Genomic DNA, 14,149 nt, shown 5'->3' on the forward strand with positions numbered 1-14,149 from the left:
AATGTGTTTAAACATCAATTACGATGGTCGGATCGCCGCCGCCGCTTGCTACGGCGTTAGGCGTAACCACGCTTATTATAATATTATTATACATACTGTAACGTTATATTTATCATCGTCGTCGTACGGCGACATGATGGTGGGAGCGGCGCGGTCGCTGTCGCGTGGCGGCGGCGGGGAGCGGGGGGGGGATCGGGCCGCCCGAACGATCTGATAACCGCCGCCGTGTGTTTCGCCCGGCGGCTCATTGTTTACGACCGGCGCTGCCCACGTACGCGGCGGACGGCGGCGGTCGGGGCGGGTCGCGGTACACACGGACCGCGGCACGACAACACAATAATAATAATAATAATAAGAAGCGAACGACGGCGCGCGCACACCACACGCACAGGTTGTCGTCGTCGTCGCACTCGACCGCGGCGTATCCGTCACGTCCGTTTGTCGTTATCGCCGATTTTTCGTTTTTTGTTTTCTCGTCGCTTTCTCTCTCTCTCCTCTCGCTGGGTTCCGATCAGACACCGTCGTCAGGAGAATTCGACGTCGTAGTCGTCGTGTCAGGTGGCCCGATAACCTTTTTTCGGCGATTTGCGGCGGAGGGTTGTCGTGTGGTCGTCATAGCGACGGACGTCGCACCGGCCTTTTCAGAAGCGCCCCCCGTCCGGTTCTGCGCTCGTGACCCGACGACGATGACCGTTTCGCGGATCTGCTGCGGACCTCTGCCGTCGCGGTCTGGTCGCTGACCGATACCGTCTCGTCGCGTGTGTGGGTCACCGCCGTTCTAGACCGTCGCCATCGCCACTCTACCGAACGATGTCGTCGCCACTGTCCTTCCTGTTGCTGCTGTTGCTGTGCTGCGACTCCGCGATCCGCGTCCGCTGTTTCAACCTGGAGACGAGGCTGCCGATCGTCAAACGTTCCCTGGAAGTGTCGTACTTTGGCTACTCCGTCGCCGGACACCAGTCGTACGACGAGATCAAGCTTCAAGTCGAAAACAGTTGGTTAGTGTGTATACCGCCACTAGTCCCTCGGTGTCGTCGACGTATCCGATTGTCGTCCTGCTTGTCCGAATTCTAATCGCGTTTCAAGTCAACGTCTTTATAGCTATTACGGCGTTACGCCGGTAGATAGAATAATAGTATAGGTGACTCGATCCGTCTGTGTCATTTTATTATCCTGCAGAGGCATTTACTCCATTCGGCGTTTCAAATAACTGAAACTAATTTTTTTTTTTTTGCAAATTTAATACAGATATGTAAATGTGGGTGTATTTTAACAGATTTTCCAAAACACGTTCCCAAAATGTTTTGAAAAGTATTGTGGGATGTAGGTAGCTTGCAGATTTTTAAATTTAAAATATTTTTTTGTCGAGTTCAACTTACTTTTCTATTAATTCAATAATTAAGTGTATATCGATGGTTATTTACAACATTTTTACTCTAAAATATCTTTTTTGTCATTAATATTATACACTTTTACCAAATTTTCTATTGTTTACAGGATTTTGGTTGGTGCTCCAATAGGTAAAAACCTACAACCAAAAACTAATCAGTCTGGTGCGTTATATAAATGTCCATTGACATCATTTCATGATGATTGCATACAGGTTGTTACTGATGGAAAGCGAAGTAAGTACTCATCATTTTTTAATTAGAAAAATATTTATTTAGGTATCTATAAAATGAAATTTCAAATTTTAAAAATTTAAGTGAAAGAACCCTACAAAAAACGCCTTGTTGCACAATGTCAGAAATGTCAAAATTATGGTCGTATAAAATCTTACTCTGGAATCTAAATATTTTTACCGACTGAGTAAAATCTGATATTAAATCCAAATTAGTTTTCCTTTTGGAATAGCAATTAATTATCAATGATTACCCTGTTAATTGTAAAGTATGCTTCATTGTTTGGATATAATTAATTTTTGAGCCCACTAATTAGAAAATACATCTGTAATCACTAATCACTGTAAAAGTGTTACTCTTTCCCAAAACATTATATAGATGTCATAATTAACTCATAGTACATATATTAATGTGTTTTATAATGTATAGACTATGATATAAAAATAATATTTAAGGTAGGTACCTATATAATATATATAGATACTACCTACCTTTTTTCATTTATGTTAACATTTAGAATACTAATTATGATAATTGTATTTTTATTGTTAGTTATACGTTATACCTATACCTATATTATTATATAATTGTTATTTTGTAAACTAAAAATTGTCTCATGATAATTGAAGTTATTAGGTTAAAAATTTTTTTAAGTTGATAATAATGATTTTTCTTTTCTTTTTTAAAACAGACCCAACTAGTGGACATTATGACCCCTGTAAGTGAAATTATGGTAACTTTTGTGTTTGTTCATGGTTTGTTTATTGCAATTTGCATTTTAATATGTTATGTGTTGCATCATAACATCATTTATTAAAGCCTATTTCATATTATATTTATGAACATTTTTTTTATTGTTATATAACAAGCATTGCTGCCATGTAAATATTGCTTAATTTAGTTGGAGTTTTCAATCCATCACATTAGTATGGTCTGATTATATTTTGATAAAATACGTTTGAAAAGCGCATGACTCAAAGTTGATGTATGAAATAGTTAACTGCACTGTTATGTGTAATATTATGCTTAAAATATATATTTTATTATTATTATTATTTAATTAATTTTTGTAAGCAAGCATTAAATATTCTTATTATGGGGTTGCATTTAAAAAAAAAAAAATTTGAGAAACAGTAGGTATTATTACTTAGTATTATTATTTTCAGTATATTGCCATGAACATTTCATTTCTTTAATTATTAAATACAAATGTTTAATTTAATTTAGTTAGGTAATAAACTATTTTCTAAGCGTTAAATAATCTATTGAATATAATCATTACTCATTGTTTATTAATTAGCTGTTCTATCTTTCAATGCATTTTATATTATAGGCAGTACATTTAATCAATAGTGTTCCTATTAGGATCATATTTATGAATTATCTTATACAAATGTATAATATTAGTGCAATTACGTAGGTATGTACTTTGTTTTTTGTATAATACATAATTAGATTTTGTATATTGTTAAATAATGCATTTTAAAAATTAATTTACTAAATTTAAAATTAGTATATATTATATTTTTTTTAAATTTCATAATCAATCTAATGATATCCTCGTATATTTATGATAATATTTTTATAGAGTAAATACTTATTATTTCAAAAAGTTCGATATTTGTTGGAAAACAACTAATAATATTTAAATGGCAAGCACACTAACACGGTTGGATTATAGTCACAATATTTACAGATTATTATCTATAATTTATAATCAAATCAATTGGCTCTGCGTGCCTTAATACTCTATAGTGAAGGGTTTGTGACATTTTTAGCTATGTAAGTAGTTGTGGTATTCACTATTTATAGATATTTAACACGCAATAGAAATTTAACTATTAAAAAGCATTTAAAGTTTCTATGAGCAAGTACATCACACATTTTTTAGCACACTTATTGCCATATCACTCCTTTTTAACTCATCACTACTATTAAAAGAATCACTATGTATCTTAAATTTATAATTAAAAGACAAAAAAAAATTAAAAGTTAGTCAATAACATAATATTTTAGTTCCATGAATTATTGCATTTCATTTTTATTCAATCTGTGGTACTTTAAAAATAATTTTTTTAAGATAATTATGCGTATCAAATAATTATTTTTTTAATAATGTATATTAGGTTTAAATTTAAAATAATTTATCTTAAGTGATATTTATACATTATTATTAATTATTTTCTTGTAAAAAATAATATTTTGGATACTGAAATAGTTATTTATGATTCGTATATTTTTGGATATAAAAAGTTTGAAAAAAAAATCAAACTCAAGACTCATGCTGTATGTATTTGCATATTATTTTTTCTTATTGATCACTGTGTATAGAAAGTAATAATTATATATATATATATATATATATGATACAATGATACATACATGTTTCATACCATTAATAATGAATAAATTATTCTTGTTCGTGTTTTTGCATACTGAAAGATTATTGAATTTTTAGGTCATATTTTATGATTTTTAATGTTATTCAGCTTATATTAATATTTTGAAATTTTTAGACTTGTCATTATGAATGTATATTGAATATTTTTATTTTTTAGCTTTATTTTTTTTATACATTTTTAACATTAGTTTTAATTTAGTTTAATTCACATGGTTTAATATATATTATATAATATATATATATATATACTAATAACTCTTATAGGCAAATTAATTTATTATTAATTAATACGAGTACATCAATTATAATATTAGAACAAAATTTTATCAAGTCGTAAATTGTTATGTTATGGCTATCATAAATATATTTTTTGCATGATTATTATCCACATTTGGCATGAAAATGATGTTACATCATCTATAACAAAATAGCTATATGCTTTGAAAAAAACGTTCATGAAATGTATGATGTCATGCGTATTATATTAAATTTTAGCCTCATGACTTAACAGTCGTTTTATATTTGTATATAATAGCGATAAGAGCATTATATGTGTTTTTGAATGGCATGTGAAATGCACGTATATATTATTATTTTGTGGTTATTTTTTATTAAACGATACGACCAATATTTGTATGCACGTTACCAATATTATTTTATTGTTGACCTTCAATCGTTAAATTTTGACGAGGTTGCATTTCATTTATTGCAAAGAAACGTATGCTTGTATACTGTATAGTTGTAAACAGTTTCCATTAATAGGTGGTAAGCATCATGCATGTTTACTTAAGGATTTTTAATGCATACATCGTGAGAATTTTTTTTATTTTAGAACGTGCTTTAATGTCTAAAGCAATGGTCGAAAGTCTTAATGTTAAGTCATGTATTTTTAGTCGAAGAATATTGTTTGTACTATAAAGTAGATGTTATACTACCTTTTTTTAAATTAGGGAATCAACAAATCTAATATTAAACGATTAAGATAATTAAATTCAACTTTACTTTTAAAATTAAATTAATTTATTTTTAGCCTCGTTAAAGATTATTCATTCATATTAATTCAACATAATATACTTAGTATTTATATTATTTACGATTTATTTATTTGATCATCCAAAAAGATGATAATTATAAAATAGCATGTGATCTTAACTGGTTTTATACCAACGAGTCTCAAAAATATAAATAATTTGCATTATTCGATACGACAATATTTTTATATATTTTTATGCTTATTGTACGTAGAGAATAATAAGTTTTTTGTACTTAGATTTCCCGGAATCTTAAAAAATGCGTATCTTATGCATCGGTGTATTCCCATGTCTATTACTCATTATTTAATATTATTAAAAAATTATAATACTATAGTGAGTACTAATTACTGAGTATCGATAAGCTTTATGTTGAAAATAATAAATTATTTGTATATTTTTTCATAAGGATGCTACAATATTACACAGTACAATTAGTAGGTACATAACACATACATTACTCACGCATTTGTTGTTTCAGTGATTACATTCGCATAACTTAAGTACAATCACGTACCTACATAAAACTAAACTAAATGTACGTTTCTAAATTTCAGTATAATTTTATTAATTTTAATATTAGAATACATTTACGATCATTTATTACGAAACATAAAGATAAACATTATCTGATATCTTTAGTAGGGTTTTTTTTTTTTAGATATTTTTATTTCATAGTGAAGTAAGTAGTAGGTACAAAATAACAATTTAAAAATAGGTACCTCCCTTTAAAATAAATATCTCGAAAAGATCCGACGAGGAGAATGGATAGTGTTACATTATTTAAGTTTGATATTAAGCACATTTATTGGATATTAAAAATAAAAACTATAAAACTATTGGGAATGCAGGATGTGTATAACAGCCGGCAAAGACGGGGAATGCTTGTCGAACCTAAATACACGAGTAACATAACTCTTGCGTTTTATAGTTTACAAAATCTGTTTTAGTTTTTGTTTGTGTGCGTATACTGTACAGCCATAATATTTTAAATGGTTTTAATTTTGAATCAAATACTATCTTATAATATGTTGTCATTTTTAAATCGCTAACAATGATTAAAATATTAAATATATATTATTTAGGTTTTAGTTAATTTTTACTGACTATTAAAGTCTTGTTGACTTTTCCAGTTTAAAAAAGTAAACTTAAAATGTTAACATATTATAAATAATTTTTATTACTGATGAGTGATGACTTTTCTTCACTTACTAATCGGTTTATTAACTGTATTAAAATTTTAGATCGTATTGTAGGTATATTGACAATATAATATTGTCTTAGATAAAGTTTCAAAAAAAAATCATTTGCTTCATATCTTTCAATAATTCATTGAAATTAAAATAATTTGAAATTCAAAATGACTGTAAAGCTACATCATTTAATAAGACTAGAGTAAAATCTATATTTTAGACTATATAATAATAACCAGAAGAATAATATAGAGAAATATATTGTTTTTTAAATAAGTACAGGTTACTAAGTTATGCATTTTCAATTCATTTTTATCTGAAGTGTTTTCCTTAAATACAATATACTTATTTAATAATTCGTTTTATTAAATCCTTATTGGTATTCCGCTCGTTAAAAATAGTTATTGAACTTATCACATCCACACACACAGCAACGCACATTATTGTAATGCACAAGCGGTCGGGCTTTAAGTGGTTTTTTTTTATTAATTTATATGATCACTGGTATTTTATTTCTTTGTATGTTTTAACTGGTGTACATTTTATCTGTATCGGTCAAAGTTAGTCGGATGTCATGCTGAGGTATTCAAATAAATTATATTTGTAGGTAATAAGTTAATAACTAATAGCTCTGTCTCAACCGGATAATCTAGTTGGCACGACTATGTATGTTTTTCTGTAGTGTTAATTTGTCACATTCCAGATATAAAAGAATCACACAACAATAAAAATGTGGTTTTCAGAAAATTGAATCTGTTTAAAAATGTTTTAAAGCCTAAATTTAATTACTTTATATTTAAATTACATGAAGCTTATTATTTTTTTTACATTATGTAGATTTAAAACTGACAATTTTTAAGTTATTCAATATATTCAAATTTCCAATTATGCGTGTGCGGGTCTTGTAATGTGTGCGTATTAATCATTATTGTAGATGACTGTGTAAAATAAATCTCGTATCCTCCTGTATGCTTACGTAGAAGTGTAAACTAGAAAGAATGTACCTACTGTTGTTTGTGTTGGACACTTAATAATGCGATAAAACTTTTAAAAACTGATAATAATTCGTTAATATGTCTATACTTGAAATCGATCAGGGGATTATTATGTCAAAATTATGCATCAAATCACCTAAAGTGAGACAATTATAATTTCTTATGTTAAACTAGGTATAAAAAAATATCTAATAACACGCTGTAATATATTAAAATGTAGCAATGTCATTTTTCTTGTTATACCGGCGGAAATTTATTAAGAATGGGAAATATTATAATATTAATTTTCCTAGGATCAGGACTTTTATAATTTTATAGTCGATTATGATAATAATATTTTAATATTTTTAGAGTGTATGTAGATAATTGATTGTGTAATGATAGTTATATATAATATATATTATATATTAACTATTTGTAATGTTTTTAGGATATTTTTTTAGTTATGGTACATTTTATACTAGACTATTGGTAACGTAGGTACTAATAACTATACTGTTCAGATAGTATTAATCGTGTTTTAGATAATATTATTGACTTGGTATAAATAGTATATATTATTTAAAATTAATGATAATAATTAATAAGTAACGATATACCTATACTAATCGGCCACCGTTTCCGTATATATAAATAATTAAAGTAGCGATATTATATTTTTGTTTTGATGTATTTTAAAATCGGAAAAAGAATATACCACTTTACCACATAATTCCGTTTTATCATTTTTTAAATATGAATTTTTGTAGTGCATATTTAAAGACATTTAGTATTTTTTTACTTCATTTTTTGTAATTTTTTATGTAAAATATTATATTATTATCAGAAGTTTATGAATAAATATTTTAATAAATTGCATTTTATCTATTCATAATCATTGCGTCGCGAACATATTTGATGGTTGGATGAGATATATTCAATTAATATTTATAAATTAAAACGTTATAAGTATAAGTAATGCGGTTAAAAATACATTATAGTGTACAGGCGTAAATATTGACTGTGATAACATTGTTAAATGTATAATATTACGTGGTAACTTAAGAACATTTTTATTTACAATATTACGATAAAAATTAAGTTTTAGTTGTATATCATTATGTATTTTAAAATTGTACTTTTATGTAGATAGCTTGAAAAAATAATGTATATTAAAAATAAGTCGTAAATATCCTCATTGCATGATATTTTTATTGCATTTAAGGTATTCAAATTGGTAATAAACAGGGTTTATTTTATTGAAATGGGTTTAATTGGATGTATAAGGTGTATTTATGTGTATTTAACTTGATTTAGCTATTGGATGTAAATATTCTTATGGTGTACCTAATATGTTCACCATATTGTCATATAATTAGGAGAAATATAATTTCTCAACATGGAAATCATCATACAGGAATTAACCAAATCATTATTGTGTGTATGCAGTTTGTTGTACACAGTAGACATAATACGCTTCAATAATCCAGCAAAAATGTAGTCTTAAGTATTTGTAATTATGATTTTAACTCAATATTTTTCTCTAGCTATTGATTCTACAAAACTTTCACCACCCAAGAGTGACGAAATTAAAGATGGACAATGGTTAGGCGTAATTGTACGAAGTCAAGGAGTTGGTGGAAAAGTCATGGTATTATTTAAATATACTAATATAACATATTTTCACTTTATGATTACTTAAATAATTAGATTTAAATGATAATTTAACTTAACTATCTATTTTACTGTTCAGAAAATAAGTTTTCTTTAAATGAAAACTTATTTTTTAGTAAAACATAAAGTTAAAGTAATTATTATAATAGTAGATACATCTAAAGTTAGAAGTATGACAAAATATTTGATTGTGGAATGATCTTCAATTTCAATTTGTGGGTGAGGGATTCTTTTTTGTTAAGAGGACGTTGCAGACAACACATGCGGGTACGACGTCCTCTTAAGTGAGGACATTATACAGTTTTTAATTACAGATGTCGTTAACAAAGGAAAAAATTACAATTTAAATTGAAAATCATTTCATAAAATTATATTTTAATCGTTTTCAAACAAGTTATGTGTCTTGAGTACATAAATAAAAATTTCAGGTATGTGCACATCGATATATTAATCGAGGTGATGAATACCAATGGGGACAAGGTCTTTGCTATACTTTAACACAAAATTTAGATTTTGTTGAATGTTGGGAACCATGCAAAGGTCGAGAGACAGAAAAGTATGTTACTTTAAAATATGATGATAATACTAGAACAATCTCTAAATAATATTCATTTATTCTAAATTTATTAATTTTTTTATGAATATGATTTAGGGGTCAGGCACAATTTGGTTATTGTCAAGCTGGTACAAGTGGCGTGTTGTTAAACGATGAAACTGTAGTTATTGGCTCACCTGGCTCATATAATTGGAAAGGAAATATATTTATGGTCAGTGTGTCGGACGATTTCTTACACAGAGATAAAACTTGCTACTACAGTCCGGTTCGAGATATTGAAGTATCTCCTGTTGATAGCCATAGTTATTTAGGTAATTTAATCAAATCTTATGAAACATATTTATATATAATTTTTTAATTATATAATATATATATTTTAAAAAAAAACATTTAATAATTAATTTCAATATTTTAGGTATGTCTACTACTGCAGATTATTTCTTTGGTAAACCAAATATGGTTTATGCAGCTGGTGCCCCACGTGCTAATGGAACAGGTCAGGTTGTACTATTTACTAAAGTAAGACCATCTGTAAATCTAATGGATGCAAGACTTGTGATTAGTGGAGAACAGTTTGCTTCTAGTTTTGGTTATGAATTAGCGACTGCTGATCTCAATGGAGACAAGTGCGTAATAGTTTTATTTATAAACATTTGTTCAGATTCTATTTTTTGAAGTTAAGCAAACAAATTTTTTTTCATAAGCTTTTATAAATGAATATGTATTTATTTAAATATTTCGTTATTATCTTACTCATTAGAAAGTACTATGTAATTAATAGTTTAATTTTAAGTGTATTTGTAAATTTATGGAGTATAAACAATTAATATGTATGTATATTTTTATATAGAGAACCAGATTTAATAGTTGGTGCACCATTTTATTTCACAAAAGATACTGGTGGAGCTGTTTATATTTACATGAACAATAAAGATCATTGTTTTAATTGCAAACCACCAATTAAATTAGTCGGGAAATCAGAATCCAGGTTTAAATCTAAATATTATATTATGTTAAGTGTATGTATAAACTATGGAAAAAATTTTTAGATTCGGATTTGCAATTACAAACTTAGGGGATTTGAACAAAGATGGGTATGATGACATAGCCATTGGGGCGCCATACGAAGGAAATGGAGTTATTTACATATATCAAGGTTCAGATCTAGGAATTGTAACAGAACCTTCACAAGTTAGTTTAATATTTTCTATTTTAAATTATTTGTTACATATTATAATTTAAAAGAATATTTAATAATCGATTTTTATTTATATAATTAGATAATTAGAGCAGAGGATTTGGTGGTAGAAAATCTTAAAATACGTACATTAGGATATTCGTTAAGTGGTAATGGAATGGATTTAGATCAAAATGGTTATCCAGATTTAATATCAGGTGCTTATGAGAGTGATATGGCAATATTGATTAGAGCTCGACCAATTGTAGACATAACAATTGAGATTCGACCACCAGAAAAACTTCGTAACATCGATCCCACTAAAACTGGTTGTTCGGCTAACAAAACATCTTCAGTTACTTGGTAAAATAGCTTGATTTTCAAAATTCTTTAATTATATTAGACTTCACTAAAAAGTAAACTATTATTTTGTACAGTTTTACATTTGAAACATGTTGTACGTTGAAATCCGTGATTAAAGATGGAGAATGGGGCATTCAATTGCGTTATAGATTGGAAGCTGAAACGTTTCAAGATGGTCGTAAGTTTTCTAGGGTTTGGTTTGGACCCGATCATATTTCAAAGTCACAAACAATTGAAAATATTGTCTCTGTGGACCACAACAAAAAAGAAACGTGCCAACAACACACAGCTTACATTAAGGTATTGTAAATATTTTCTATTCTACCAATCCAAAATATTTGCTAATATCATGTTCCTGTTATAGGAGAACACAATGGATATTCAGTCTCCAATTGCTATGCGTATTTCATATTCACTCGTACAAAATGATGTTCCTGTTCTAAGACCTGGCGATCCAGTACCTTCTTTAGCTGATTTGCCTGTATTGAATCAAAACCAAGCGGAAAAAACATTCTATGCTACATTCCATAAGGACTGTGGTAACAACGATAAATGTGAAAGTCGAGTACATGTGAATGCTGAATTATTGTTACCTAAAATATCAGGTATATTAATATCTACTATCATGTTTCAAATATTTTCTATGATTATTTAATAACTTAACTTAATAGGTTTTTATTCAATCGATGTATTTTTCAATCTAGTATTGTTATTCATTAGTGATCAACAATACTTTATTTTAATATTTATTTTCAGATGATAAATATGAGTTAGTAATAGGACAACATATTGAAATACTTTTAAATACAACTGCATACAATCAAGGAGAGTCTGCATATGAAAGCAGAATGTTTATTGTTCATCCTTATTCATTTAATTACATTGGCACTGTGCGATTAGAAGATGTAAGTAAATTATTTAAAACAAGTACTCATAAATAAAAAATAAAAAATAATGAAATATGTTTTTATTTTAGACAAAGCAAGTAGATTGCAATCCATTCAACAAGACTCTAGTTGTGTGTGCTCTTGGAAATCCATTTAAAAAATCTGTGATTTCTAATATTCAATTAAGATTTGATCCCAAAGAACTGAATGATTCTGAAAATCAATTGGAGTTTATTGTGTTTTCTAACTCTACATCTCATGAAGTTGATCCTCAGAGTCCATTAATTTTGCGCGCCAATATCATCAAACAAGCTGAATTATCATTGAAGGGGTAAAAGTGCAATTATAAATTTTAAATAGATTATATTAGAATATTATGTTATTATTATAATTTATTTTAGGTTAGCACGTCCAGAACAAGTATTTTATGGTGGTCAAGTGAAAGATGATTTGTCTGTCAAGTATCGTGATGAAGTTGGTTCCAGAGTATTGCATACTTATCAAGTATTCAATTCTGGTCCCTGGAAGGTGTCTAACTTAATAGTAAACATTGATTGGCCTTATCAGGTTGCCAGTCACTACACTCCAGGAAAGTGGTTACTGTACTTAGATGAAAAACCATATGTTGAAGGTATGTGTTGAGACAAACTAAAGTACTCATAACTAATTTATAAAATAATACATTATTTTTTAATACTTGTTCAGCTATAAGTGGTGGAGAGTGTTTTATGTCCCAAGATCAAGTCAATCCATTAGGTTTACCAGTGCGCCCAGGAGTTCAAGAGATGCCCCTTGATAGTATTAGTACAGAAAACAATGTTTTAAATAATTACATGATATCAAAATCGACAATCAGTATAATGAAAAATAGTAGTTCTGGTTATTATCAGAATAGAGTACGCAGGGAACAAAATTATGTTGTAGGTGCAGAAACATATGTTAAAGATAATGGAAAGCATGTAGAAATAGTTAAAATGGTGAGCAATGTTTGAATTTTACACATGGTTAGAATATTTTATCAAACTAGTTATTTTATAGAACTGTTTGGTGGGAAATGCAAAGTGTTTCAAGTTTCATTGTCTTATAAACAACTTACAAAAAAATCAAGAAGCAACAATCTTTATTAAAGCAAGGTAAAACTACTATAAGCATACTGTTTAACTAGTAATAGACATTGCATAATATAATTAGACCATAGAGAATTAATTAATTAGTTATTTGTTTTTTTAGACTGTGGAATTCTACTCTACTACAATTGTTTCCTAAAGTTGATTCTGTTCAAATTGTATCAAGAGCAAAAATTCATATACCACCTGAATTATTATTGCAACAAAACCGTTCAGACGATGAGTTTGAAGTAAGTAATTCATTTTATTTTTTATTCATAACATTATAACTGGCTTTGTGGTGTACAATTTTTAATGAAAAAACTAAAGTACATTGCAAATACAAAATAGTATTATGAACATTTCAAATACATTTTAGAATATTAAATAAAATAATTTAAATACAATTACATCATATAGATGAATTTATATTAATTATTTTAAATCATTACTTAATATTCATTTAACCAGCTATTATAAAAAAATAATAATCAGACATTGAAATATTATGTTTAATACTATTAGACAAAAATAATTAATATAATAATGTATTTAATTTTAATACTTATTCTAATATAATGAATATGGTTTTATAGGTGGAGACTACTGCTAAAGTTGATTTATTACAACAAGAAAATGAACCAATTCCATGGTGGATTATTATTCTAGCAATATTAGTAGGACTTTTGTTGTTAATCTTGTTGACATTGCTACTGTGGAAATTAGGGTTTTTCAAAAGACGGCGGCCTGATCCCACACTTAGTGGTAATATTGAAAAACACAGGGTAGATGATAATTACTATGACTATTAGTTAATAATTTAAAACAATTTTTGAGATAAAATATTTATCAAAACAATTTTTTTACAAATTTTTTTGTATTTTCATAAGACTTTTATACGAAATACTTAGACTAAGACAAATGGTACTTATAGATTAATTATTGTAATTTTTTTTTGCATATATTATTTTTACATTACTTATTTACCATCTTTTGATTCTTGTAATTTATTGCCATATTATGTAATATTTTAATATGATTGTTGTATGTTAGTCATAATTTTTCGTCTTCCTGAATATTTCGCTGCGAATAACAAACTTCAGCTTGTCGAAACTATTTTTATTATATTTATTATACAATTTAAAAGTATTTTTTTTTTCTTAAA

At 28.0% G+C, this 14,149-nt stretch overlaps 1 protein-coding gene across 2 annotated transcripts; it reads left to right on the forward strand.

Annotated features, from left to right (window-relative positions):
* The first annotated feature begins 350 nt into the window (after positions 1 to 350).
* LOC114132138 (integrin alpha-PS1) lies at positions 351 to 14,130 on the forward strand. 2 transcript variants are annotated; one of them, XM_050205152.1, is made up of 19 exons: positions 351 to 998; positions 1,498 to 1,625; positions 2,314 to 2,340; positions 8,769 to 8,872; positions 9,324 to 9,451; positions 9,548 to 9,762; positions 9,867 to 10,077; positions 10,302 to 10,439; positions 10,501 to 10,642; positions 10,732 to 10,991; positions 11,066 to 11,291; positions 11,356 to 11,596; positions 11,748 to 11,896; positions 11,968 to 12,209; positions 12,280 to 12,509; positions 12,584 to 12,855; positions 12,917 to 13,011; positions 13,109 to 13,235; positions 13,581 to 14,130. In XM_050205152.1, the coding sequence occupies exons 1-19, from the start codon at positions 811 to 813 to the stop codon at positions 13,794 to 13,796; spliced, it is 3,339 nt and encodes a 1,112-aa protein (XP_050061109.1). In that variant the 5' UTR covers positions 351 to 810; the 3' UTR covers positions 13,797 to 14,130. The 2 variants fall into 2 exon arrangements, with proteins under 2 accessions (XP_050061109.1, XP_050061110.1); XM_050205153.1 differs by lacking the exon at positions 2,314 to 2,340.
* The last annotated feature ends 19 nt before the right edge of the window (positions 14,131 to 14,149 follow it).

Source organism: Aphis gossypii, chromosome X (genome assembly GCF_020184175.1).
Source record: "Aphis gossypii isolate Hap1 chromosome X, ASM2018417v2, whole genome shotgun sequence".
NCBI classification, from domain to species: domain Eukaryota; kingdom Metazoa; phylum Arthropoda; class Insecta; order Hemiptera; family Aphididae; genus Aphis; species Aphis gossypii.

Coding starts and splice junctions, on each gene's coding strand:
- LOC114132138 (XM_050205152.1), top strand. CDS start 811: ATGTCGTCGCCACTGTCCTTCCTGTTGCTGCTGTTGCTGTGCTGCGAC. Junction 9,763..9,866: donor TGATAGCCATAGTTATTTAG/GTAATTTAATCA, acceptor TCAATATTTTAG/GTATGTCTACTACTGCAGAT. Junction 13,236..13,580: donor GTTCAGACGATGAGTTTGAA/GTAAGTAATTCA, acceptor ATGGTTTTATAG/GTGGAGACTACTGCTAAAGT.